Source organism: Bidens hawaiensis, unplaced genomic scaffold, assembly GCF_021521415.1.
Source record: "Bidens hawaiensis isolate Kalapana, Puna unplaced genomic scaffold, B.hawaiensis_p1.1 tig00021999_1, whole genome shotgun sequence".
Lineage (NCBI taxonomy): Eukaryota > Viridiplantae > Streptophyta > Magnoliopsida > Asterales > Asteraceae > Bidens > Bidens hawaiensis.
In genome coordinates this window covers 53,195-80,620 of record NW_027493407.1, presented here as the reverse complement: position 1 = coordinate 80,620, position 27,426 = coordinate 53,195, and the positions used below count along the sequence as shown (strand labels likewise).

The 27,426-nt window shown below is 43.0% G+C and overlaps 1 protein-coding gene across 1 annotated transcript; it reads left to right on the top strand.

The window, feature by feature from the left end:
- The first annotated feature begins 12,586 nt into the window (after positions 1–12,586).
- LOC143564393 (heavy metal-associated isoprenylated plant protein 39-like) lies at positions 12,587–26,609 on the top strand. Its single transcript, XM_077051685.1, has 4 exons — positions 12,587–12,669; positions 12,798–12,873; positions 12,970–13,174; positions 26,588–26,609. The coding sequence occupies exons 1-4, from the start codon at positions 12,664–12,666 to the stop codon at positions 26,607–26,609; spliced, it is 309 nt and encodes a 102-aa protein (XP_076907800.1). The 5' UTR covers positions 12,587–12,663.
- The last annotated feature ends 817 nt before the right edge of the window (positions 26,610–27,426 follow it).

The window sequence follows — 27,426 nt, the reverse complement described above, 5'->3', positions numbered from 1 at the left end:
TACCTCCTAAGGGAAGTACACGAAGGCATCTGTGGAGTACACGCAGGTCCCCGCGCTGTTGTAGCTAAGCTAAACAACGCGGGATACTTTTGGCCGGGGATGCATATGGATGCCCTGGCATACATCAGAAAATGCAGGTCTTGCCAGCTTTACGCACCCAATACGCACCGCCCGAAGAATGAACTTGTTCCAGTCACTTCTTCATGGCCATTTCAGAAGTGGGCCATCGATGTGACAGGCCCATTTCCTACAGCAGCAGGAAATGTTCAGTTCCTTGTGGTAGCCATCGACTACTTCACCAAGTGGATAGAAGCAAAACCTTTAGCCCAAACAACCGCAAAACATATCAAAAAATTTATTTGGGAATTTATTATTTGTCGTTTTGGACTTCCACAGAATTTGGTGAGCGATAACGGCACCAACTTTGCTGACAAGAAGCTACAACAGTGGCTGAAAGAACTTCAAATCACCCACACCTTTACCTCAGTGGCACACCCGCAAGGTAATGGTGAGGTGGAAAGAGCAAACAAGAGCATCGTCGAAGGCATCAAGAAAAGACTCTTGGAACACAGATCCGGCTGGGTGGACGAGCTTCCGCACGTCCTTTGGGCAAACAGAACGCTGAAGAAGGCCAGTACGGGAGAAACCCCGTTCAGCCTCACTTATGGCACGGAAGCCATGGTCCCGGTCGAAATTGGTTTACCCTCACCAAGGATCTTGATTCAGCCAGAAGACAATGATGCGGAAAGACGGTTGGATCTTATGCTGACCGAGGAACGCAGAGACTTAGCCGCAGTGCGTGAAGAGAACTACAAGCGACAAATTCAAAAGTACTACAACACGCGGGTAAAACTCTGCAACTTCAATGTAGGAGACTACATACTGCGTAACAACGAGGCTTCAAACCAAGAACGCCCAGGAAAGCTGGCCCCGGTCTGGGAAGGGCCATACATTATCAAAGAAGTCCTGGGAAAGGGCGCATACCGGCTCGAAAGGCTCGATGGCACTCCCATCCCAAGAACATGGAATGGAGCTCAATTACGCAAATGTTATATGTAGATCAATTCCAAACTTGTAAAGAAAAGGCCTAGAGCCACTTCTAATGGAAATGATTCTCCTTTCATAATGTGTTGATAACTTTACCTTTATACTTATGAACTTCCCATACTGGTGCCGGTATTCACCGCATAAATGGGGAAGAAGTAAGTCGTTACGTGTGGAAGGCGGCAAAACCCGCATAAACACAACGCTAAAAATAAGGAAAACCTACACGCAGCTCAGATGTAAGTAAAGTTTAGCCATCCTTGTAAGTACAAGTGACGGTCTTACCCGCACAATCACGAACAAGGAAGCAAAACTTCAACCTATCATCTACCACGTTCAAAGGTTATCCTAAAAAAGGATGAGGAAAACCTACACGCAGGTCAGATATGGGTAAAGTTTAGCCATCCTACTAAGTGCAAGTGACGGTCCTACCCGCACAATCACGAAAGAGGAAGCAAAACTTCACACCTATTATCTACCACGTTCAAAGGTTAACTTATTCTAAAACACTTGGAAAATTGCTAATTTAAACTAAAGTATGCAAGTCATATAACGTTTATAAAGCAAGGAATCCAATGAAAGAAGCGGTCTTAGCCGCACAAAGATTTATATTTCATAAATATTCGTTACAAGAATGGCCGGGTAACTACCCGCCTACAAGAAAGTAAATCTATACAAACTAAATCTATCCTAGCAGCGGGAAGGGATCTTCAGGATCAGGCTTCAGGGCCACTTCCACTTGGACCAGCGCCGTCAGTAGAGCGTGGCAGTTCAAGGAAAGCCTTAAGGATAGCTAGCCCATCATCAGCAGCAGCAACTTCATTCACCTTCTCCACCACCGGATGCGGGAAGGCAGCATACTGGTTCACTGCTTGGTCGTAAATAGCTTCAGTATCCACATTATACAAAGGGAAGTTGGAAGGCGGGACGCCTTTCTCAACGAACCCTAGACCAAGCAGGAAGCCGGCCCGTTCCCCATCCTCGTGAGAAGCGTTGAGGGCTGCGCTCATAGCATCGTCGTAAGATGTCTCTGAGAAGACCCGATGCACAACCTACAAAAGAAAATATACAAGTGTCAACACCCTTTCTATTTACAAAGAAAAGCGTAAAGACATGAAAGCTTACCTGAGACAACGCTTCTCGAAGAAGCCATTCCTTGGCAACCAGAGCTTCTTGGAGGGCAGCTTGAGCTTTGTTACGGGCGCGTTCGGCTTCACTCTTGTTAAGGTTGGCAAGCAACACTTCTTTAGCCGCAGCCTCTTCGACGCCCTTTAGCTTCCGCTCAGTATGGTCAAGCACCCCCCTCTGGTCCAAGATCTCCTGGAGCTTTTTGGCGTCTTCCATCGCCAAGGCATCATGAGCCTGCTGGAGAGCCTCTAATTTGGCTTTAAGTTCTTCATTCTCCACGCGCAGAGGCTCAGCAACAGCTTCAGCCTTGGTGGCCCTCTCGGTTGCGTTCCTCGCAGTTTCCTTAGCCAACCGAAGCTGTTCATTAACAGCTTGGGCAGCCTTGGAACGGGCCTCGAGTCGAGCCTGAACTTCAACCTCGAGGGCCTTGAAGGCCTTCTCCTTCTCCGCAGCCACTGCGGCAAGTTTTTGGTTCTCCTCCCGGACAGCCCGCGCCTGAGCTACTTCCTTGAGGCGAGCTGCTTTTAACTTGTCGTTTTCACGACAAAGCAGCTCGACGCGCGGCTGCATCCGGGCCAGGAGAACCCGAAGCTCATTGGTTAGCCTACCCTCCATGTAGCTAGCCATGGCTTCCCCCAACGCACCACTGGGAGCAGCGTGACGAGCCCATTCCACGCACTCCACAGGGGTGCGAAGGGTTGTTCCTCGGCGAATGTTCCATCGTGGAACATACACTTCATTGGAATCCGACACTGCAAAAAACACAAAGCAGTTAGGAAAAGATGATAAAATATATATATATAAAATGGGCCAGAAGAACCCTACGCACCTGTAGGGTCAATAACAGGCCGATAGCCGCCGAACCCATCACCTGAACCCAAAGGAAATCCATCCAAGAGGTCAGGCAGATGGGAAGGTGGCAAAGATTGGCGGGAAGCCCCATGCGTACCTGATGGACCGGCCGTCGTTGCCGATGGCGGGGGCATGGTAGCAGCCGCCGTGGTCGCCGCCGCGGTCGCTGCCGCGGAATCCGCAGCAATAGTAACCGCCGGCTCGGTGAAGGATGCTGTAAAAATCGCACTCACAGCCGGCGGTGACGTCATCTCGGCTGGAACAGTCGGCTCAAAGGAGTGAGCAACTGAACCAGCGGAAGCAGGCGCAGGCGCTGGGTCGACGCCTCAGGTAGGCTGACCAAGCCTACCGTCATTGGCGGAGAGGTACTACTCGGCGCTTCACCCTGGAATGCGTCAACATCCACGCCTGCGTAAAGAAGAAAAGTGTTAAAAGATTAAGCTATGAAGATAAAAGCTAAAGGAAAGTTGTACTTACGGGTTTTCTTGAACCTAAAGGTACGGAGAGGCGGGGACGGACCCGATGGAGCCGGCCTCTTTGCGCCGGTCACCGTCGTCTTCTTTGGCTCTCCGGAGGTGACGGTCGCAACCTCCGGAGCGGTGGTCTTATCACCATCGGGATTCCCCGCCACCTCTTCGCTCTCGGTCTCCGAATCAGACCGAGGCGCTGGATCGGCAGTGGAGGCCTTCTCTTTCCCCTTCCCGCCGGCAGCCTTCTTCTTCCGCACCAACGGAGGACCATCTGCGGATTCCTCATCAGAACATACGATTAAAGGAATTCCAGCAGAGGTTTCAACATTGAGGGGTCGAGGGTCGAATAACGCCTTACCTGGCCGACGGGCACTAAGGATCTCATGGCCTAGCGGATAGACCTCCACGAACCGATCCGCCGTTTGTTCTAGGATGGGCAACTCGTTCTCGTCTAGAGCGCGAGTACCCATCCGGGCGGGACCGTCAGCCTCCCGCGGATTAAGGAGCGACTGCAGGTCGTTCCCCTCTGAAATAAACAGGAAAAAAGTTAGAAGCAATTCAGAATCAACAATAAGAGACAAAGCATACCGTAAGGAACAGAGTTCGAACCGTATTCGAGGACGATTGGGATCTTTTGCGCATCGGCAGCCTTCCACACTCGGCTCATCCCCAGCATCACCATCCCGGACTCCGCAAACCGGTAAACCGGAGATTGGACCCGAGATATCTTCGCAAACCATTCCGCCTCCTGGTAGTTGGAGGCGTGAAGGCTGGGAAGTGCTTGCCCGTTCTTGAATTTCATGGATGGCGCGAGCGGATATGAAGAAAAACTCCCTCTTCCACGCGCGAAGACTGCGCTCGGTCGCGCAGATCTTTAAACCCTTAATCCGGGTTGTCAACGTGTACCACCCCTGGATGCACCTCCAAGTGTAGAAGGTCATCAGGCGGTCAACATAGGGCTCAACGCCTAGTATCCGGCACACCCACTCAAAGTGGCGAATCTTGGCGATCGCCATGGGGTGCAACTCGGTCAAATGAACACCATGCCTCTCAAGGACACGGTAAACAAACTTTGTCAATGGGAACCTAAGATTCCCATAGACAAAGAATGCAGCATAAACCCCGATCTTGCCTCTGGGGGCATCGTATACCGTCTGGTGGGGTTCAGGAAACTCAGGCTCGAGAGACTCGAGCATGAACTTCCTGACGACGTACCGATATAGATCGCCAGGCAGAGCACACTGGCACTCACCAGCAGTACTCTTGTCATCAGCTGTAGAATCGATATCACGAGACATCTTGTAAAAGAAGAAGAAAACGATTTCGGGAGAACGCTTGCCTGAAAAGGATGAGTATTCGCCGGAAATCGCTTAAAAGATGAAGAGAAGAGTGAAAGTGTGGATTACAAAGAACCCTCTCCCCCTTTATATACTAATCGCAATTAATGCGATGCATTTAATACGGAAGAGAGAGAAAACGAAGGTGCAATGAAACTATGACACGTGGCAAAAAGCAAGCTGGCAACAGCTTTTGACAGGACACATACCATTAATTTAGCGGCCACGCGCCCGAAAAATCGCGCCCACGCGCCTGAAAAAGCGTCTGGAATGACCATGTACTGTCACGTCACCATAACTTCCTGCACGTCCTGACACAGTCAGAAGAAACCGTCGCACGACGTTTCAGATGTTTGGACTGTTCCTATCTTTCCACCAACTCTTCGAATTTCGAAATTCAAAATTCAAAAAGATTCAAAAGTAAGCGGGAAAATACCCCTTACCTTGGCAACCAAGTAACCATAAGACGGGTGCGGGTACAGTGTCAAGGCAAAACCCTTCACATACTTAGCACCCGCAGGGAATTGACGCCAGGAATACCTTGGAAATAAAGTAACCGTAAGACAAGTGCGGGTACAGTGTCAAGGCAAAACCCTTCACATACTTAGCACTCTGCAGGGAATTCAAACCAAGAAGGATCTTCTGGGCCATGCTTGCGGAAACGGGAATAACATCCCCGCATGACGGGAACGTCGAGAACTATATTGTTTGAAACTCCAAGATGGAATTGGTGGTTTTAACATAATTGATCACTATGTTGAAAACTACCAAGACCCCATGGAGAATCCACACAAATGGGACTCAACGCTCCTGACGTGCGAGGAGGTTACAAACCTACCCGCTTCATACCCAAAGATCAAGCAGAAAAGTCGGGAATTTCTGCGTGACATCAGGAAAACCGCGGGAAGAATCACCACGGAAAACCTAAAAACTAAACCCTTTTCAAAACCCCTAGCTAAGTCCAAAAGTTCACCTCACTTATTAAGAATTCATGAGAAGAACATTGGACTGGGGGGACTTGAAGAGGTAGGTCCCAGCAGAGCCCAGTTGGACCCGCAAGACTCACCTTGAACAGGGACGTCTGCGCAATGACCAACTGCTCCAGCAGGACCCACCATGCTCAAAGAACCTTACGCGCAGTACGCCAGCTGTACCCGCAGGGAAAGCCTCCCAATGGTGAAGTACCCTGCCTGTTCCCGCAGCTGCGGATACAAGCCATCAGGGAAGGCTACCCGCACTAACAGCAAGGCTACACGCACAAGGCATTAGCTACTTCAGTAGTCACATGAAGGAATGAGCAAGGCGGGAATACTCCCGCCCAAGTGAGCCAGTCCGTATGCTTCTGGAAGGTCTTTCGTGCTATACCTACTAAGGTATGGGCGGAACAGCCAAATTGACCAGAGCAGCCCATGAACCAATCACAGGGTGACAGCTCACCGACAACAATACGAGGAGGAGCACCCTCTAGTACTGTTTGTCACTATTAGCCGCTGCCTACTCACCAACCCTTACGAGGGGACGTGCGCAGCCTACAGTTGGTGGAACAGTGCGTAGCCGGCAGTAAAGGAACAGTATACAGCCGACCTTTACTGTTGGCCGTAGCCTACCCACCAACCAGCATGGCCTGTGCGTAGTCCACTGTTGGTGGAACAGGAATACTATTCAGCCGGCAGTACCTTCTAGGAAACCTACCTTCGGCTATAAATACTCCAACACCTTGGAATGGTAAGATCATCTGATATCTCAATCTTATCTAGCAATCTCTTAATATACACTTATATTCAGAGCAATCTAGTCTGATTCTCACGCCGGAGGGTGGTCACAAGGAGGAACCCCCCCCTTCTCAGTGACGAGCTTACGGTGTCTGTTTTGCAGGTCTCCAGAAGAACAACCTTCTCTGCTGGACCTCATCCCCGTGGGAAACATTACTTAACCCCCAGATTATCTATAATCTGTCCAAGGGTTCACTTAGTGTTTCTTCATATATATTTTAAAAATCCTACGTTGCGTAATATTGCCGGTATACAAACATGCAGATGTTAAAGATTAATGTTTTAACATCTAAACTCTTACAAACATTACCTAAATTCATAGTGGCATATCCTAATTAAACTTAACAAGCTAAACAACTAAGCATAATTAAATATAGTGCTTTATATTCATACTTGTAACTAATATTTAATATCAATAAAACAATTAAATTCACAAAACTTTGACAAAATGAATTATCATCCTGTAATACCCTTTCTTGCGTGACCAGTTCAAGGCAAGACCAACACACCCAAAAATTCCCACTTACAATAACTAAAATATGATACAAGCACAAATGAAATATTTTAAATAATAACTAGTATAAATAAATTAGAAACTATGCACCCAAAATATCTAATGTATAGTACGTGAATTGGTCAAAGGTTGAGAGACATAAAAAAATCATCATCACAACCAGCTTTCTCACCGTACCCCATACTGAAATCCACTAAAATCTCATCCCCTCCCTTGTGATTTAACTTGATTTACACACAACTATCAAATCCAACTTAAAGGTTAACATGTAGGCTTGCTAGAACATTCATATATATATATATATATATATATATATATATATATATATATATATATAAAAGGAACCACAATGTTCGATGATCAGTCACTCATCTAAACATTTACACAAACACATGCATTCAAATACACTTTGGCTCTTAGTTTCTTTGCCCCTTGCAATCGGCCACCAAGGAGAACACCCCACCCTCCTCCCTCACGGTAGCCATCGGTAACCACCTCCACCACTTTGACCATCCATCTTCGCCACCTTTCTCTCTCTCTCGCAGCAGCAACATCCCAACACACCACCCTCCACCTCCATCGAGCCACTATACCACCACCCCGAAACCACCATCAGACTGTCGATCACTTTTTCTCTCTCTCTACACTCTCTCTTCGGGTCCTTAAGAAACACACACCAACACATACACCGCTACACTCCTTTTCCCTAGACATCCACCATCGGTACACCGCCACCAACGTAACACCATCACCACCCGTGCACAACCTGCTCATGGCTTCAAACCCGACTTGAGACACCACTACGGTTCATTATTACAACCGAAACAATCTTCGGTCTCTTCCCGGAAAACAAGCACACCGAGCCCGTTGCCGGTTTTCCGAGCTAAAGCAAAAATTTGGAAAGATAGATTGTCAAACCTAGCAATACGAAGTGGATCCAAACTCAAGCTCTTCTTAATCTCCTTCTAAACACATCTATTATCTTTAAGTGAGCATTCTATCGTGAAACTCTAACTCCACATACGAATGTTGTTTATGCTATAAGCATGTTCACCTAAATAATAGCTTCAATAAAAACATGTAATATAATAAAAGAAGCTAAAGATATTAACAAGCTGGTCACATAAATACACATGGTAACGGAGACATCTTGGGTGAAACATGAGTGAAAATATATTAATGCCTTCATTTACACACATACATGATATATTATCTAAAACCTGATTAACATGTTTAAGGAATACGAATTTGAAAATAAAAACGCATATGCTGACTAAAAACTTGATTAAGTAATTTAACTAGATAACTAACCACATGGTGAAAAAGATTTTTTCACAAACAAGAATGTGTAGTAAAGGTTATCGGATAAATCATAAAAGAAACAGTATGGTTTTATATATCATATTAAAACATTAAATGGGCTTATGTTTGTGAAAGAGATTTCCATAAACAAATATCTTGATATAAAAAGAAATTATATCCCGTGAGGAGATTTAAACATAGATGCAAATATTTATATATAAGAATAATAAATATTAAAGGTTCAACAATCATAAATGTCAGTGAGCAAATACACATAAATATGTTATATTATACAAATATCGGTCGTAATTAAACATCTTTTATAAAGTATACATTTTTTTTTGGCGACAGAATACTTCATATTTAAACAAACGATAAATTAATAAAGCTTACAAGAATAACTACGAGACGAAAAGAATATCCCATAATCTTAATGTTTATATAAGTTTTCAAGTACACAAGAATACATCACCAACGTGTTGCCAAGATCAATGTCTGTAACGTGACATAAATATTAAATATAACTAAGTAAGGTGAACAACTGGCATAAACAGATCCGCAATATAATCACCAGAACTAACCATCTTTACCTATTTAGAACAGCGCAAGAATCAGATTTAGCTAATTCTCTAGGTCACAAGAATGAAATTACCATGTGAGTTCACGACCCCCTTTTTATGCTTTTTACTGCTTTTGTAACTCCGGGGGAGAAACATACTCAAACCTATTTTTATACAATCACCAGACCATATTATACTTGAAATAAATTATAACCATGTTTTATGCAATATAACTAAGTTCTTTGCGAACACAAGACTATAAAATACTGATCATTCATTGGGATGAAAGATCATTCACTGGATCGAAAGATCAGTCACTGGGATCGTAAGATCATTCATTCAGGGATTGTAGGATCATTCACTAGGGGATCGTAGAGATCATTCACACTTTAACCATTAGCTACGACTTAGCCTGAGATTATACAGATATGACTAATGGGTTGACTCCCGAGTCATGGTTGGCCACTAAAGTTATCGATACACATTATCAAGCAAGGCGCATGAAAGTATTTGGCATGTATGATTTATAGGTCAGGTGTTGGATATAGGTCGTATGATAAGATACTGGTAGACCAAACTAGATGTACGAGGATTGAATTATACTTATACACAAGATCATTACTGTTACTGAAGTTTTTGGGGAAACGATTACATGTTATGACCCCTAAATTATTACTGTTACTAATCATTATTAAGGGAAAACGCTTTCTAAATATGGTTTTTGGAATATTTGTGACATTATTATAAAAAACGTATTTCTATTTATGAACAAAGAATTCCTACTAACACTTTCAACAAGAATGTTTTCATGTTATGAACACTTAAACCTTTTTATTGTTTTCTTGGAAAACTATTTTACATTACGACTATAAAACTTGTGAACTCACCAACATTATGTTTACGTTTTCGAGTATGTTTTTCAGGTTAAAAGCGAAGTCGTGGAATACAAGTAGGGACCCCACATGCATCATAGGATACCATCTTTTGAAGGATTTCATTGTTATAACTTAAAGTGTTTTGAAATCTAATTATGTTTTTCGAATAACTCATGTTTTGTAAACGTTTTAAACAATTGGTATCCTATATAAATTTATGTTTGCGATAATCATATGCTTACTGTATACATGACGTCACGCGTCCGCGCTTCCGCCTTGACGGGGTGTGACAAAATATAATACAAATAAGTTATAATTCTCTAGTTAAGAAATTTTATTTTATATTATGCGTATGCTAAATTTTTTTAATTTAATTTGTCTTTCATATATAGTTATTGTAAAAAAATTAACAAGCTAGCTCGACGAGCCACGAGCTGGCTAAAGCTTTTAACAAGTCGAGTTTGAGCTTGACTTTTCAACTTGTTAAAATAAACGTGCCGGGCTAACCCGGCTTGTTTTTTCAAGCGTAAGCTTGAGGCTTGGTTCGGCTCCTAATCCGAATAAGATTGTTATTGGCAAATTTATTTTTCTCTCTATGTTGAATTCAAATATGGTGATTCAAACAACAAATTCCATGTACAACCTTCTCAAACTAAAACTTAAATATTGCCATATCTGAAAATATTATACCTTTTTTTTATCTTATTATACAAAGTAATGTATTTAATATTTACCATAAGCACAATGGAGATTATATAAAGAAACGAAAGTGCATAAAAAAGAACCGGGTATGGTAGTAGGATTTAGTATTTACTATAATCGCGATGGAGATTATATAAAAAAGCGAGATTATCAAAATATCAAAAGTTAAAAGTTTATATGAACAAAAAAAAATACTGAACTAATCAATTCTAGTTCGCTATTCGATGTTCGGTTTGATCAAATTTCATATCGGAATTTTTTTGTAATCTTTTGTGTAGTCTTCATATTATTATTATTATTATTTATTATTTTTATTTTACAAACGTTTCTAATAATAATAATAATAATAATAATAATAATGCGAAAGAATCTCTCAATATTTTGATAACTGCAAATTAAAAAAAATGTTTTATCTTATTAAGAAAAAAAATACACATGTATTGAATAAAAAAAGTACTTCACGTAAATATTAAACATATACTTTGTTTTATTGAAGTTATATGCTATTCAATTATAATAGAAGAGAGAAAAGCTAAAAACACTATCTTTGTAAATACTTTTGAAAGAACACCATATTGGTAAATATTATTTCTTATAACACTCTTTTGGGAAAAAATTCGTGCAAAATGTGCAATTTCAATTAGTTAAAAATATTTACAATTTTTCTATCTTAATTTTAATCATATATTGTAAATATAAACAATACTTATAAGTATAACCCTTAATCTTTTGCCTATATATTCTTTTTATTTTCACTATTAACCCAATTTCCTCCATGATTTTTAAATAGTCATAACTTTTTGACATGTTACTATTTTTTTAAAAATATTGCACCATAAATACAAGCATTTTATTATCTTTAAATTAAATATGATACTGCTATAGTTTTTTCAGTTAAAAAACAATATTTTACGTAGAGATATTTGCGGTTCAGTTTTGATGGTTTTTAAAATTAAACCGTGAGCTAGACTGTTAGTAACGTTTTTTTGTCGTCGAAAACAGAAAACGAACCCTTGAAAATTGAAATCGGCTAGCCAAAAAAAAAAATCAACCGTGAAATTAAACCAGTTTCCTGTTTGAAAGGTTTCATGGTTTCAGACCAGACAATGAACACATAAACTTCTTATGTAATTACTAGACCTCGTTTCCCGCTACATCATGCTGGCACCCGTCTAGTATACATTATATGGCTATATGCACGTAGCGCAAGCAGCACATAACAATCTTGATTTGAAAACCTTATAAAATGTTGACTCGTGGACTCAGTCCAACCTCACTCATCAGGTTCACTTTACTTGCCGTAACTTGGTTCACCCAACCAGGGCCAGCTCTGAGAAAGAAAAAAAATTTTGGGTCGAGGGCACAAATTTTTTTGGCCTTAAGTAAAAAAAGTATTTTGTTTGGTTTAAACAGTTTAATTTTTGGGCTTGGTTATAATTTGAGTTGTGTAAAAAACTTTTGTATAAAAAAAGGATTAAACATGTCTCAAGTGATAATTTGGGTTGTGTAAAAAACTTTTGTATAAAAAAAATATTAAACATGTCTCAAGTGAGGGTAGGGCTGTTCACGAGTCGAGCTCGAGTCAAGCTAAGGTGGTTTTGAGCTCGGGCTCGAAACTAAATGAGGCAACTTAACTAGGCTCTAGCTCGATTTTGAAGTTAAACGAGCTTAAGATCGAGCCAACGAGCCGAGTCGGGGTCGATTTTGGCTCGGCTACAAAAATGATCCAAATCAACTTAGGATGTTTCAAATCAACTTTTTATAGCTAGTTTTATTCGAGCTTTTATCGAGTGAGCCACGAGCCCGAGCTTCGAGCCTTGAACTTTTTGAACAGCCTTAAGTGAGGGTAGAACACACAATCTCTTGATTGTGAATAATACCCGTTTGCCGCTAGACCAAACAAGTGGTTATGTAATTGTTTTTAAACATTAAATATACATAATTTTTTTCAATAAACATACATAATTTTTTTCAAAAAAAAAAAATTCCGGGCCTTACAGGGTGTCGGGGCTGTGGCCGTCGACCACAAATTGTAACCACATTCTTATTCTGTTCTGAAGCTTAAAATCCTACACACACCTCTTCAACTTCCAGACAAAAACAGAGCATGAAGGTATGCTTATATTACTCTGTTCTTTAATTTCATCGTCAAATTTCACAATTTAGATGTCTTTTTAATGTGAAAATGTTAAATCCATCTGGGCTTCATTAAATTTTATGCTTTTTATTAATTTGTTGCAGAAAGTCGTGTTGAAATGGGACGTCTTGGATGAAAAGGTCAAAACAAAAGCCATGAAAAACGTATCCAGCCTCACAGGTACTGGAAAGCCATTATTAATTTCATAAGGGTCATAATATTTTCCAAAAGTAAACAAAACCCAGATCTGAAATTGATGCAATTTTATCAAAACAGGTGTGGAATCAATAGCAATGGATATGAAAGACAAGAAATTAACAGTAACAGGGGATATGGATCCGGTTGCAATCGTGTCAAAATTGAGGAAGATTTGTCACACGGAAATAGTATCCGTTGGTCCGGAGAAGAAGAAGGATGATGTTGGCGATGCTAAGAAGAAAGAAGAAGAAAAGAAGAAAGCAGAGGACGCATGGAAAGCAGCGTATGCTGCTGCTTATCACAATCATTTTCACAATAATAATAATAATAATAATAATAATCAAGGTGAAGAGGTAGGTCCCAGCAGAGCCCAGTTGGACCCGCAAGACTCACCTTAAACAGGGACGTCTGCGCAGAAACCAACTGGACCCGCAGGACCAACATGCTCAGAGACGTGACGTCCTTACGCGCAGTACGCAAGCTGGTCCCGCAGGAAATGCCTCCCAATGGTGAAGGACTCCGCCTGTCCCCGCAGCCTCGGATACAAGCCATTAGGGAAGGCCACCCGCGCAGCAAGGCTACACGCACAAGGCACTTAGCTCTCATTCAGTGTCACCTGAAGGAATGAGCGAAGCCGGGAACAATCCCGCACAAGGGCGGGAGGGGGAATACTCCCGCCCAAATAAGCCAGTCCGTACGATACGGGAAGATCTTCTGTACTGTACCTGACGAGGTATGGGAAAAAGATCTGACTAAAGATACGACAGCTTATGGACAACAGTATGGCGAGCAGCATGCTCCTACACTGTATGTCACTATTAGCCGCTGCCTACTCACCAACTCTTGTCATACCACGTGCGTAGCCGGCAGTTGGTGGAAAAGGAATAGTATACAGCAGGCTTGGTCGCTATCAGCCGCTACCTACCCACCAACTACCAGCAGGGCACGTGCGTAGGCTACTGTTGGTAGAACAGGAACACTGTTGCAGCCGGCCATACCTCCTTAGAAACCTACATTCGGCTATAAATACCACAAATGGTATGACCATCATATCTTAACTTATATCATTATTATACCTGATATCTGCTCTAGCAATCTCTTAATATACATTTATATTTAAAGAGCAATCTAGTCTGATTCTCACGCCGGAGGGTGGTCACAAGAAGGAACCCCCCCCTTCTCAGTGACAAGCTCCTGGTGCCTGTTTTGCAGGTTATCAGAAGAACCATCTTCTTAGGGTCTAACCCCTTGTGGGAAACATCTATCTAACCCCCAGGTTATCCGTAATCTGCCCGGGGTCCGGTTAGTGTTTCTTCATTGGCGCCATCCGTGCATAAAGCTAGAACTTTATTTTTCTCCAGTTTCTTTAAAATTTCTGGAAAGATGGTTAAGGATACTCCGGTCCCAAAACCGAGTAACCAAGACACTCCGGTAATTACAACCCCAGCTATAAGGGGGAATACCGAGTACACAAACTTTACGAACACTACCCCGGTTACCCAAGTCGGGGCAAGTGAAGTAAATTTTACGAACACTACCCCAGTTACTCATGCTGGGGCAAGTGCAGTAAATGATCGCCTACTGGGATCTACTGATACCCAGTTTGAGAAACGAAGATTCCCCCGCCAAACTCTCGATGAAGTTAAGGCATGGGCGGAGGCACGACAAAAGGAATTCCAGGCTGAGTTGGACGAACGCTTGCGTTCCGTACAACAGGCCGACGAATTCGAATACTGGGAGGATGACTCGGAGGAATCCGACTCCGACGCGAACCCTCGCCATAGGGCAAAAGGGAAGCGTAAGGAAACGGAATCCCAACCGAAAAGGCATTTTGGACAGGCCTTCAAACCAAAAAGCACAGGTGGAAGTCCACGAGACTTCTCCAAAACGTTCAGACCAAACGTTGCAAATGCGGGAACGTCCAAATTTGCAAGGGACATTGCGGAAGCAATCGCCCCAAAAAGTGTTAAACAAATGTCAAGCATAGGCACATATGATGGTATATCTGACCCCGATGATCATTTGAACAGATTCATAGCGGGGGCAACCGTCAGTAGTTGGACGGAGCCTACATGGTGTTACATGTTCCAAATGACATTGGTCGGGGCCGCTAGAGCGTGGTTCGATCGTCTACCGGTCAACCACATCTACTACTGGGCAGACTTCCAACAGAAGTTTAGCCAGCACTTCAGCCAGCAAAGAAAGTATACAGAGGAGCAATGGACAATCCTCAAATGCGTTCGAGAGACAGATGAATCTTTGCTGGACTTCATCACTCGCTTCAACTCGAAGAAGCTTAGTCTGGGTAACATTAGCGAAGATCTTGTTCGCGCTGCTTTCATACAGGGCGCGAACGACCCAGAGCTCATCCGCACCTTAACAGGTAAAGATGGCATGCCATCCACATGGGATGCCATCATGACAGCAGCTAAGCGCTTTGCGGAAACGGAGAAGCAACTGGGTAGAGATCTCCCACAGAGCACAAACCTCTACACCCAGAAAACAAGAGAGGACAACGTTCTAACCGCCCGATTAAACAAAAAGCGGAAGCTAGGCATTTGGCAGTCAAGGGTAAACTTTGACACCTCATCCGGCTTGCAGCATCGGTTAGGCGGAAGGGATAACGTACAGTCCAAGAACTCCAGATGGACGCCGCTCACCAAAAGCGTCACCGAGATATTCGCCACCGAGGAGCTCCCATGGCCAAAGCCTCAAATAATCCGACATCGTCACAATGCTGATCGGAGCAAGTACTGTGACTTTCACAGGACAAAAGGCCACACCATCGAAGAATGCATAGACGTGAAGGACATGGTCGAAGCATTCGTCAGAGATAGGACGCTTGCGCACCTCGTGGCGCAATAAACGCTGAGCAGGCTGATGCGTGTAGAACCCCAGATGGGGGAAACACGAATAAAATTCCAGCTTCAAGGTGGAGACTACATGCTGCGTAAAGAACGAGATCCCGAACCAGGTGCGTATCGGCTCGATGACACTCCCATCCCAACAACATGGAAGGGAGCTCATTTACACAGTTTGCATGTAAATCAATTCCAAATTTGTAAAGAAAAGGCCAAGAGCCACTTCTAATGGAAATGATTCTCCTTAAAACATCGATGCTGATGATTTTACATTTATACTTTTAACTATCAACACGGATATGCCGGTTTTCACCGCATAATTACGTGGAAAGTCGTTGCATGGGGAAGGCGGAAAAACCCGCATAAACCCAAAAAAACGACAAACCTTCACGCAGGTCAGTTGAAGGGGAAAAGTTCAGTTATCCCACTAAATGAAAGTGTCGGTCTAACCGCATGAATCATGAGAGGAAACTGAACACTAACCTATCAACAACCAAGCGTCGAACGGTTAATTTTATCAACACCAGTATGCCGGTTTTTACCGCATAATTACGTGAAAAGTCGTTGCATGGGGAAGGCGGCCTAACCCGCATAAACCCAAAAAACGACAAACCTTCACGCAGGTCAGTTGAAGGGGAAAAGTTCAGTTATCCCATCAAATGAAAGTGCCGGTCTACCCGCATGAATCATGAAAGGAAACTGAACACTAACCTATTGACAACCGCGCGTCGAACGGTTCAAAACAAAATTCTTAAAAGGATGAGGAAAACCTACACGCAGGTCAGATATGGGTAAAGTTTAGCCATCCTACTAAGTGCAAGTGACGGTCCTACCCGCACAATCACTAAGGAGGAAGCAAAACTTCACACCTATTATCAACTACGTTCAAAGGTTAACTTATCCTCAAAAGATGAGGAAAACCTACACGCAGGTCAGATATGGGTAAAGTTTAGCCATCCTACTAAGTGCAAGTGACGGTCCTACCCGCACAATCACTAAGGAGGAAGCAAAACTTCACACCTATTATCAACCACGTTCAAAGGTTTACTTATCCTCAAAAGATGGGGAAAACCTACACGCAGGTCAGATATGGGTAAAGTTTAGCCATCCTACTAAGTGCAAGTGACGGTCCTACCCGCACAATCACTAAGGAGGAAGCAAAACTTCACACCCATTATCTACCACGTTCAAAGGTTAACTTATTCTAAACACTTGGAAAATTGCTAATTTAAACTAAAGTGTGCAAGTCATAACGTTTATAAAGCAAGGAATCCAATAAAAGAAACGGTCTTATCCGCACAAAAGATTTATATTTCATAAATATTCGTTACAAGAATGGCCGGGTAACTACCCGCCTACAAGAAAATAAATCTATACAAGCTAAAACTATCCTAGCAGCGGGAAGGGATCTTCAGGATCAGGCTTCAGGGCCACTTCCACTTGGACCAGCCCCATCAGTAGAGCGTGGCAGTTCAAGGAAAGCTTTGAGGATAGCTAGCCCATCATCAGCAGCAGCAACTTCGTTTACCTTCTCCACCACCGGATGCGGGAAGGCGGCGTATTGATTTACTGCTTGGTCATATATGGCTTCAGTATCAACATTGTACAAAGGGAAGTTGGAAGGCGGGACGCCTTTCTCAACGAACCCTAGACCAAGCAGGAAGCCGGCCCGTTCCCCATCCTCGTGAGAAGCGTTGAGGGCTGCGCTCATAGCATCGTCGTAGGATGTCTCTGAGAAGACCCGATGCACAACCTACAAAAGAAAATATACAAGTGTTAAAACCTTCTATTTACAAAGAAAAGCGTGAAGACATGAAAACATACCTGAGACAACGCTTCTCGAAGAAGCCATTCCTTGGCAGCCAGAGCTTCTTGGAGGGCAGCTTGAGCTTCGTTACGGGCGCGTTCGGCTACACTCTTGTTGAGGTTGGCAAGCAACACCTCTTTAGCCGCAGCCTCTTCGACGCCCTTTAGCTTACTCTCGGTATGGTCAAGCACCCCCCTCTGGTCCAGGATTTCTTGAAGCTTCTTTGCATCCTCCATTGCCAAGGCATCATGAGCCTGCTGAAGAGCCTCTAATTTTGCTTTAAGCTCTTCATTCTCCACGCGTAGAGGCTCAGCAACAGCTTCAGCCTTGGTGGCCCTCTCGGTTGCGTTCCTCGCAGTTTCCTTAGCCAGCCGAAGCTGTTCATTAACAGCTTGGGCAGCCTTGGAACGGGCCTTGAGTCGAGCCTGAACTTCAACCTCAAGGGCCTTGAAGGCCTTCTCCTTCTCCGCAGCCGCTGCGGAGAGTTTTTGGTTCTCCTCCCGGATAGCCCGCGCCTGAGCTACTTCTTTAGCGCGAGCTGCTTTTAACTTGTCGTTTTCACGACAAAGCAGCTCGACGCGCGGCTGCATCCGGGCGAGGAGAACCCGAAGCTCATTGCTTAGCCTACCCTCCTGGTAGCTAGCCATGGCTTCCCCCAACGCACCACTGGGAGCAGCGTGACGAGCCCATTCCACGCACTCCACAGGGGTACGAAGGGTTGTTCCTCGGCGTATGTTTCATCGCGGAACATACACTTCATTGGAATCCGACACTGCAAAAAACAAAAAAGCAGTTAGGAAAAAGATGATAAAAAATATAAGTGAAAAAGGGCCAAAGGAACCCTACGCACCTGTAGGGTCTATAACAGGCCGATAGCCGCCGAACCCATCACCTGAACCCAAAGGAAATCCATCCAAAAGGTCAGGCAGATGGGAAGGTGGCAAAGATTGGCGAGAGCCCCCATGCGTACCTGATGGGCCGGCCGTCGGTGCCGGTGGCGGGGGCATGGTGGCAGCCGCCGCAGTCACTGCCGCAGAATCCGCAGCAATGGTAACCGCCGGCTCGGTGAAGGATGCTGTAAAAATCGCACTCACCGCCGGCGGAGACGTCAACTCGGCTGGAACAGTCGGCTCAGAGTGAGCAACTGGACCAGCGGAAGCAGGCGCAGGCGCCTGGGTCGTCGCCTCTGGTAGGCTGACCAAGCCTACCGTCATCGGCGGGGAGATAGTACTCGGCACTCCACCCTGGAATGCGTCAACATCCACGCCTGCGTAAAGAAGAAAAGTGTTAAAAGGATATTGAACTATGAAGATAAAAGCTGAAGGAAGTTGTACTTACGGGTTTTCTTGAGCCTGAAAGTACGGACGGGCGGGGACGAACCCGATGGAGCCGGCCTCTTTGCGCCGGTCACCGTCGTCTTCTTGGGCTCTCCGGAGGGGACAGTCGCAACCTCCGGAGCCGTGGTCTTATCACCACCGGGATTCCCCGCCACCTCGTCGCTCTCTGTCTCCGAGTCAGACAGAGGCACCGGATCGGCAGTGGAGGCCACCTTCTCCTTTCCCTTCCCGCCGGCAGCCTTCTTCTTCCGCACCAACGGAGGACCATCTGCGGATTCCTCATCAGAACAGACGATTAGAGGAATTCCAGCAGAGGTTTCAACATTGAGGGGTCGAGGGTTGAAGAGCGCCTTACCTGGCCGCCTGGCGCTAAGGATCTCATGGCCTTGCGGATAGACCTCCACGAACCGATCCGCAGTTTGTTCGAGGATGGGCAACTCGTTCTCGTCAAGAGCGTGAGTACCCATCCGTACGGGACCGTCAGCCTCCCGCGGGTTGAGGAGCGACTTCAGGTCGTTCCCCTCTGAAATAAACAGAAAATTTAGAAGAAATTTAAAATCAACAAAGGGAAAGAAAGCATACCGTAAGGAACAGAGTTCGAACCGTATTCGAGGACGATCGGAACCTTCTGCGCGTCCGCCGCCTTCCAGACCCGGCTCATCCCCAACATGACCATCCCGGACTCCGCAAACCGGTAAACCGGAGATTGGATCCGAGATATCCTCGAAAACCATTCCGCCTCCTGGTAGTTGGAGGCGTGAAGGCTTGGGAGAGCTTGCCCATTTTTAAACTTCATGGCAAGGGGAATGGCGCGGGCGGAGATAAAGAAAAACTCCCTCTTCCATGCGCGAAGACTGCGCTCCGTCGCGCAGATCTTTAAACCCTTAATCCGGGTTGTCAACGTGTACCACCCCTGTATGCACCTCCAAGTGTAGAAGGTCATCAGGCGGTCAACGTAGGGCTCAACACCCAGTATCCGGCACACCCACTCAAAATGGCGAATCTTGGCGATCGCCATGGGGTGCAACTCGGTCAAATGAACACCGTGCCTCTCAAGGACACGGTAAACAAACTTTGTCAATGGGAACCTAAGATTCCCATAGACAAAGAATGCTGCATAAACCCCGATCTTGCCTCTGGGGGCATCGTACACGGTCTGATGGGGTTCAGGAAACTCAGGCTCGAGATGATCGAGCATGAACTTCCTGACAACATACCGGTACAGATCGCCGGGCAGAGCACACTGGCACTCGCCAGCAGTACTCTTGTCATCGGCCGAAGACTCGAGATCACGTGAAGACATCTTGCAGAAAGAAGAAAGCGATTTCGGGAAAATGCTTGCCGGAAAAGGGGAGTATTTGCCGGAAATCGCTAAGAAGAAGAAGAGAAGAGTGAAAGTGTGGATTACAAAGAGGTCTCTCCCCCTTTATATACTAATCGCAATTAATGCGATGAATTTAATGCGGAGGAGAGAGAAATCGAAGGTGCAATGAAACTATGACACGTGGCAAAAAGCAAGCTGGCAACAGCTGTTGACAGGACGCGTACCATTAATTTCGCGGCCACGCGCCCGAAAAATCGCGCCCACGCGCCTGAAAAGCGTCTGGAATGACCATGTACTGTCACGTCACCATAACTTCCTGCACGTCCTGACACAGTCAGAAGAAACCGTCGCACGACGTTTCAGAGGTTTGGACTGTTCCTATCTTTCCACCAACCTTTCGAATTTCAAAATTCAAAATTTAAAAATATTAAAAAGTAAGCGGGAAAATACCCCTTACCTTGGCAAACAAGTAACCGTAAGACGGATGCGAGTACAGTGTAAAGGCAAAACCCTTCACATACCTAGCACCCGCAGGGAATTGAAGCCAAGTAAAACCTTGGCAAACAAGTAACCGTAAGACGGATGCGGGTACAGTGTAAAGGCAAAACCCTTCACATACCTAGCACCCGCAGGGAATTGAAGCCAAGTAAACTTTGGCGAACAAGTAACCGTAAGACGGATGCGGGTACAGTGTAAAGGCAAAACCCTTCACATACCTAGCACCCGCAGGGAATTGAAGCCAAATATTCCTCGGCAACCAAGTAACTATAAGACGAGTGCGGGTACAATGTAAAGGCAAAACCCTTCACATACCTAGCACCCGCAGGGAATTGACGCCTGGAATACCTTGGAAGTAAAGTAACCGTAAGACGAGCGCTGGTACAGTGTTAAGGCAAAACCCTTCACATACCTAGCGCTCCGCTGGGAATTGAAACCAAGAAGGATCTTCTGGGCAATGCTTGCGGAAACGGAAATAACATCCCCGCATAGCGGGAACGTCGAGAACTACGTTGTTTGAAGCTCCATGATGGAATTGGTGGTTTTAACATAATTGATCACTATGTTCAAAACTACCAAAACCTCATGGAGAGTCCACACAAGTGGGACTCAACGCTCCTGACTTGCGAGGAGGTTACAGACCTACCCGCATCATACCCAAAGACCAAGCAGGAAACTCGGGAATTTCTGCAAGTGACAAGGACTTCCGCGGGAAGAATCCCCATGGAAAACCTTAAAAAACCCTTTTCAAAACCCTTTGCTTAAGTCCAAAAGTTCACCTCACTTTATTAAACACGCATGAGAAGAACATTGGACTGGGGGGACTTGAAGAGGTAGGTCCCAGCAGAGCCCAGTTGGACCCGCAAGACTCACCTTAAACAGGGACGTCTGCGCAGAAACCAACTGGACCCGCAGGACCAACATGCTTAGAGACGTGACGTCCTTACGCGCAGTACGCAAGCTGGTCCCGCAGGAAATGCCTCCCAATGGTGAAGGACTCCGCCTGTCCCCGCAGCCTCGGATACAAGCCATTAGGGAAGGCCACCCGCGCAGCAAGGCTACACGCACAAGGCACTTAGCTCTCATTCAGTGTCACCTGAAGGAATGAGCGAAGCCGGGAACAATCCCGCACAAGGGCGGGAGGGGGAATACTCCCGCCCAAATAAGCCAGTCCGTACGATACGGGAAGATCTTCTGTACTGTACCTGACGAGGTATGGGAAAAAGATCTGACTAAAGATACGACAGCTTATGGACAACAGTATGGCGAGCAGCATGCTCCTACACTGTATGTCACTATTAGCCGCTGCCTACTCACCAACTCTTGTCATACCACGTGCGTAGCCGGCAGTTGGTGGAAAAGGAATAGTATACAGCAGGCCTGGTCGCTATCAGCCGCTACCTACCCACCAACTACCAGCAGGGCACGTGCGTAGGCTACTGTTGGTAGAACAGGAACACTGTTGCAGCCGGCCATACCTCCTTGGAAACCTACCTTCGGCTATAAATACCACAAATGGTATGACCATCATATCTTATCTTATATCATTATTATACCTGATATCTGCTCTAGCAATCTCTTAATATACATTTATATTTAAAGAGCAATCTAGTCTGATTCTCACGCCGGAGGGTGGTCACAAGGAGGAACCCCCCCCCTTCTCAGTGACAAGCTCACGGTGCCTGTTTTGCAGGTTATCAGAAGAACCATCTTCTCGGGGTCTAACCCCTTGTGGGAAACATCTATCTAACCCCCAGGTTATCCGTAATCTGCTCGGGGTCCGGTTAGTGTTTCTTCACAAGGGTACCCTTCTTATAATTATCAACAGCCGCAAGGATATAATCAGTATAATCCCCAACCCATACCATACTATTCTAAAGCTGTTTATGATGATGGCCCAAATTGTGTTATTTGTTGATCAAGTGATGAACATGTGTTCAAATATAAGAATCTGAGTTCTTTGTAATAAGCATTGGCTATTGCATGGTACCCTTTATTGGAGATTTGTGGTGCGTGAATTTTGGTTCCAAAATATTGTTAGATTTGAAAGTTTTAATAAGCATTTTTCTATGTAACATTTATGATAAGTTACTTTGAAATATGATTTACCAAGCAGGTTACTGTTAAAAGGTGAGCTAATACAATTCATCAGCAAAGTTAGGTTGCAACTAATGAGTTGCTGCCACCGATCATGAGTCATCGTCACCAACTATTCAATGAAGATTTGTACAACTGGGCAGACAAAGTGGTTACCGACCAAGTCCAAATTACCAGCTGTGGGAGTTTGTGACTCGTCAAACAAGTTACACGTGAAGTTGACAAGCTCACACTGCTAAAGAATAAAGTTAAGCAAGCATTGCCGCAAACTGAGGTTGCTATCACTGGGCTAACCTCTTACATAAAGCCTTCACTCATATAATATGGTATTGGCGCAAGTCACCATTGATGGTAACATTTGACATTGTCTCCATTAACAGCTGATGGGGATTGTGATTATATAATTTAAGCCGGCAAAGATATATGATTTTTTCACCCTTTAGATTTTCATGTACCTTACTCTATGATGAAGACATTGGCCGCCATCGTTGATGGATATATTTATTGTTTTCTACATTCTTGGCATATTCCCTTGCATAACGTAAGCATTTGAAACAATTTATGAATTTGTGTATCATAGATATTTTTAATTTGTAAATTAAAACCACCAAGCATTTATTAAGATATTAACCGATATAACTTTAATGGTAAGAAGGAAACAATTATACTTTTATTAAAACAAAATTGCTGCTACGCAATTAGTGTATGTGGTTTGTCAAAAAGTAGCAACCTAACCTTAGAGCATCTTTGTCAAAAAGTAGTAAGCTAAGCTTACAATTGCTGCTACGCAAATAGTGTATGTGGTTTGTCAAAAAGTAGCAACCTAACCTTAGAGCATCTTTGTCAAAAAGTAGTAAGCAGAGCATCTTTGTCAAAAAGTAGTAAGCAGTAAGCTTAGCTTACTACTTTTTGACAAAGATGCTCTAAGGTTAGGTTGCTACTTTTTGACAAACCACATACACTATTTGCGTAGCATTTATTTTGTTTTAATAAAATCCTGCTTTCTAAATATACGTGAGAGAGGTTTATAAATTATATGACATGATTATTAATGGTTATGAGTAGTGGAGACAGAAAATGTTATATGAGAAAGTTAAATTTAGGATTTCACTGTTAAGTATAGTTTTTTAATATTTTCTAAAAGTGGTTCTGAGTGGAAGAAAGAGAAAATATAATGATAAAGATATAAAAATATATTATTTAATTAAACAAAAGAGAAAAAAAAACAGTGATTCGTAGTGTTATTATATGATATATATATGGATATATGGTAGAGAATAGGTTGGGAATGCTTTTAGAGACTAACGTTAAGAAAAAACGGGAATGCTCTTATGGAGAACAGAAAAAACACGAATAAGAAATATAATTACGATATGTGGCTTATGCTTAGGAATAGTTCCGGGCACTAATTCTGACTTATCAACATAAAAAAGAGAGAAAGCAACGTGCCTTGTTTTTTTTTTCAATAAAACAAACAAAAACCCATCACGTTGTGGCGGCGCATCCACATAAACTGGGTTGGTATTGGTTAGATTTGTTATAGTAACGACAATAAACCCACAAATATAAAAACTCAAAATAGTATTGGCACTCGTATAACATATGACAAAAATAGCATTTTTAGAACGACTTGAAGACTGCTGATAAAACCCGTGCGGTACAACTGTGAGTCGATATAAATTTGGTTAGTATTGGGTTACTTCACTAGAATTAAACCAAAAACTAAATTTATCGACGTTAAAATACAATAAATTAACATATTTAAAATAAAAGATACAAATACATAAAATCCACGTGTTGCGGTGAAGAATCGATGTGAATTCGGTCTATATCGGAGTACAACATTAGAACTAGGGGCGGCAATTGTTGACACGGCCCGAACCTTACACCTAAAGAAAAACATGTTTCTGAACGTCTAATATGGACCGTTTTAAAAATCGCGTTGGATTCGAATCAACTAACACAACCCGCTTAAAAAACGGGCCGGGTTCGGGTTGTCCCATAAGCTTGTTTTAACTATTTAAAAAAAACTTTTATAATTATATTTTTAATCGTGTTTTTTCCGTTCTCCATAAACACTTTTAATTTCTAATTCATTTTCAAGATTTTTAATAATTTTCAAAAAAATATTCATGTTACCCATTTACTCTACCGACTCTAGACTATATCAATTTTATATTTAATTTTTTTGATAAATCGGCTAAAGGGGTTGTGTTCTGGTTGACCCGAGTTTATGTGTGTGTTGGTTAGGGTTTGTAACATTTCGGATTTTCGTAATTGTATTCGTTTCCGTTTACCCGACTTGAGAATGTAATCAGGATCTTTCATATTAATAAAATCGTGCTTGTTTTATATTATTATACTGTCATGTACTCATTAAACAATCTTCAAAATTTATTATTTTATGTTATTATTGCATTTAATCAATTGCTTCCAAATCTATTATTTAATGTTATTATTGCGTTTGACCAAAAGTCCAGGGACTAAGAGTATCAAAAATGAAAATGTGAAACTTAACATTTCCTCGCGCGTCACTACGCCTTAAGCTCACTACCTGGCGACCCGCTACGATGCCCATTTCAGATTTTGTTTTTGATTTTCGTTTAATGCTACATCCTTCCTAAACCGACCCCAAATCATGAAAATTTAGGCCCAAGCTAAGTAATCTGATGTTGAAACATATCCACGTTCATTTTTTTTTCAAACGAAACCATTAAATTAATTGACCCGATTTTTTTCATCAATGGCTTATTTCATTCCCTAAATGACTTCGTTACTAAATCAACAAGTTATGTATCAAATCAAAACACATGCTTAAACCCTAAAACTACTGTATCTCAGCCGTCCTCCCCATATCCCATGAAATTCCTCTACTCCTTTGACCTGGATTATCTCTTATTCTATTTATTGTACGGGTAAGTTGTCTTATGTAAAGTTCTAGGTTTTCATATCATAAACAAAGCCCTCAATAAATTTCATTAATTTAGAGAGTTTTGATGGTCAATTTGATCCCGACCCATTTAAGGGCACAAAAATTACGTCTACTTCTAGTCAAAACTAGCTTTCGAGCTAGAAGACTTTATTGTTCATCATGAGATTTGAGTATACTGGTCAGATCCCGACTCCAGATTTAAAGTTTAGATTCTGAACAGTACCAACTCACTTAAATACTAAAAACTTCATATCCTGAGTTTCACATGTCTGTTTAAACTGATTCCATTTGCATTATTTTCGATTTTAGTTTCACTTTATTGTCTCCAAGTTTCAGGTTCATTCGTGCCGGCTCAGTTAACACGTTAAAGTTCAAGCTTTGATTTTACATTTTTATTATCGTTAAACTCATCTAATTAATAAGGTGAGTAATCACTGCCCTTATTTTACTGTTTTCAAACCTTTGGGGACTTTATGTGTACCTATTATTATTTTCATACTACATATTATCTATAACTAGCAAATCATGATTTGTGTGCTGAACAATTGAATGCTTATATGCTACATCTTTACTGGCTTATTTGTTTATTTTATCACACTTGGAGAGGTCTGTCATTAAAGTCTTTCATTTAGGGTCTATCATACGTCGTCTTAGTAGCCAAAGCCCGATTAGTAAGGCAATGGTCAACTGACACAAATTATTTGCTCTTTCAATTAATTGTTGATGCTCACAATAATGTTTGGCTTATTTCTTGCATATTATATTATTACAACAAAATCTTGTGATTACTTACTCAACCTTGTGTTGACAAATATATTCTATTTTGTACGCATATTGCAGGTTATTGTTTGATTTGAAGTGAATGTTGAAGATCACATAGAATGAGCTTTAGGTTATAAATAAAAAGACAAGTTGTTTTACATTATCCGTTTTGGTTTTATTTGTAATTGTCACACCCCGACTAGCACAATGCGGAAGCGTAAAACGGGAATATGACAGACACCTCTGGTATCAACACATTGTTTATAAAGAAACATTACAAACTAATTTACAATATATTACATTTCCTTGTTTTGTCATCGTTTTACAGTCTAGGTGATACAACCCAAACTAGTTCGTTAACTATACGATCTTACTACTAACTTCCTTGCTTCTATTCACATAGCATCAACCACACACCTTGGATAAGTAACAGATCACCAAATCATTCCGATTTAGGTACACCTGAAAAGCAGTTTAAAACGGGTCAACTACTAGAGTTGGTGAGTTTCACAAGTTTCAAGAAAACAGTTATGAGTATTCACAAGTTAACACTTGTAATCATGATATAAGTATGTATGTATGTAAATGATGTAATTATGCTAAGCTACAGTGAAGCCTTGACTGTATGTGCTGCGTGCATCCATTTCCCACGCTCCATCAACCACTGTGGCCCCTTTTCGCCGACAACATGCCCCGGTAGCTATGTCTAACACTACATAGCCTGTTTGTATAAATATGGTCATGTGCAAACGGCGCTATGTGACACGACAACCAGGCCGATTCCGTTCGGGTTTGTCAAATCAATAGTACTATTCACAAGCCACCGGCTCGAAGTTAATCACTGTGATCGTGGGGACTTTCGTGTGTTAGCACTTAGATAATTCACATCAATACATGATTCAGGTATGTATATGTAA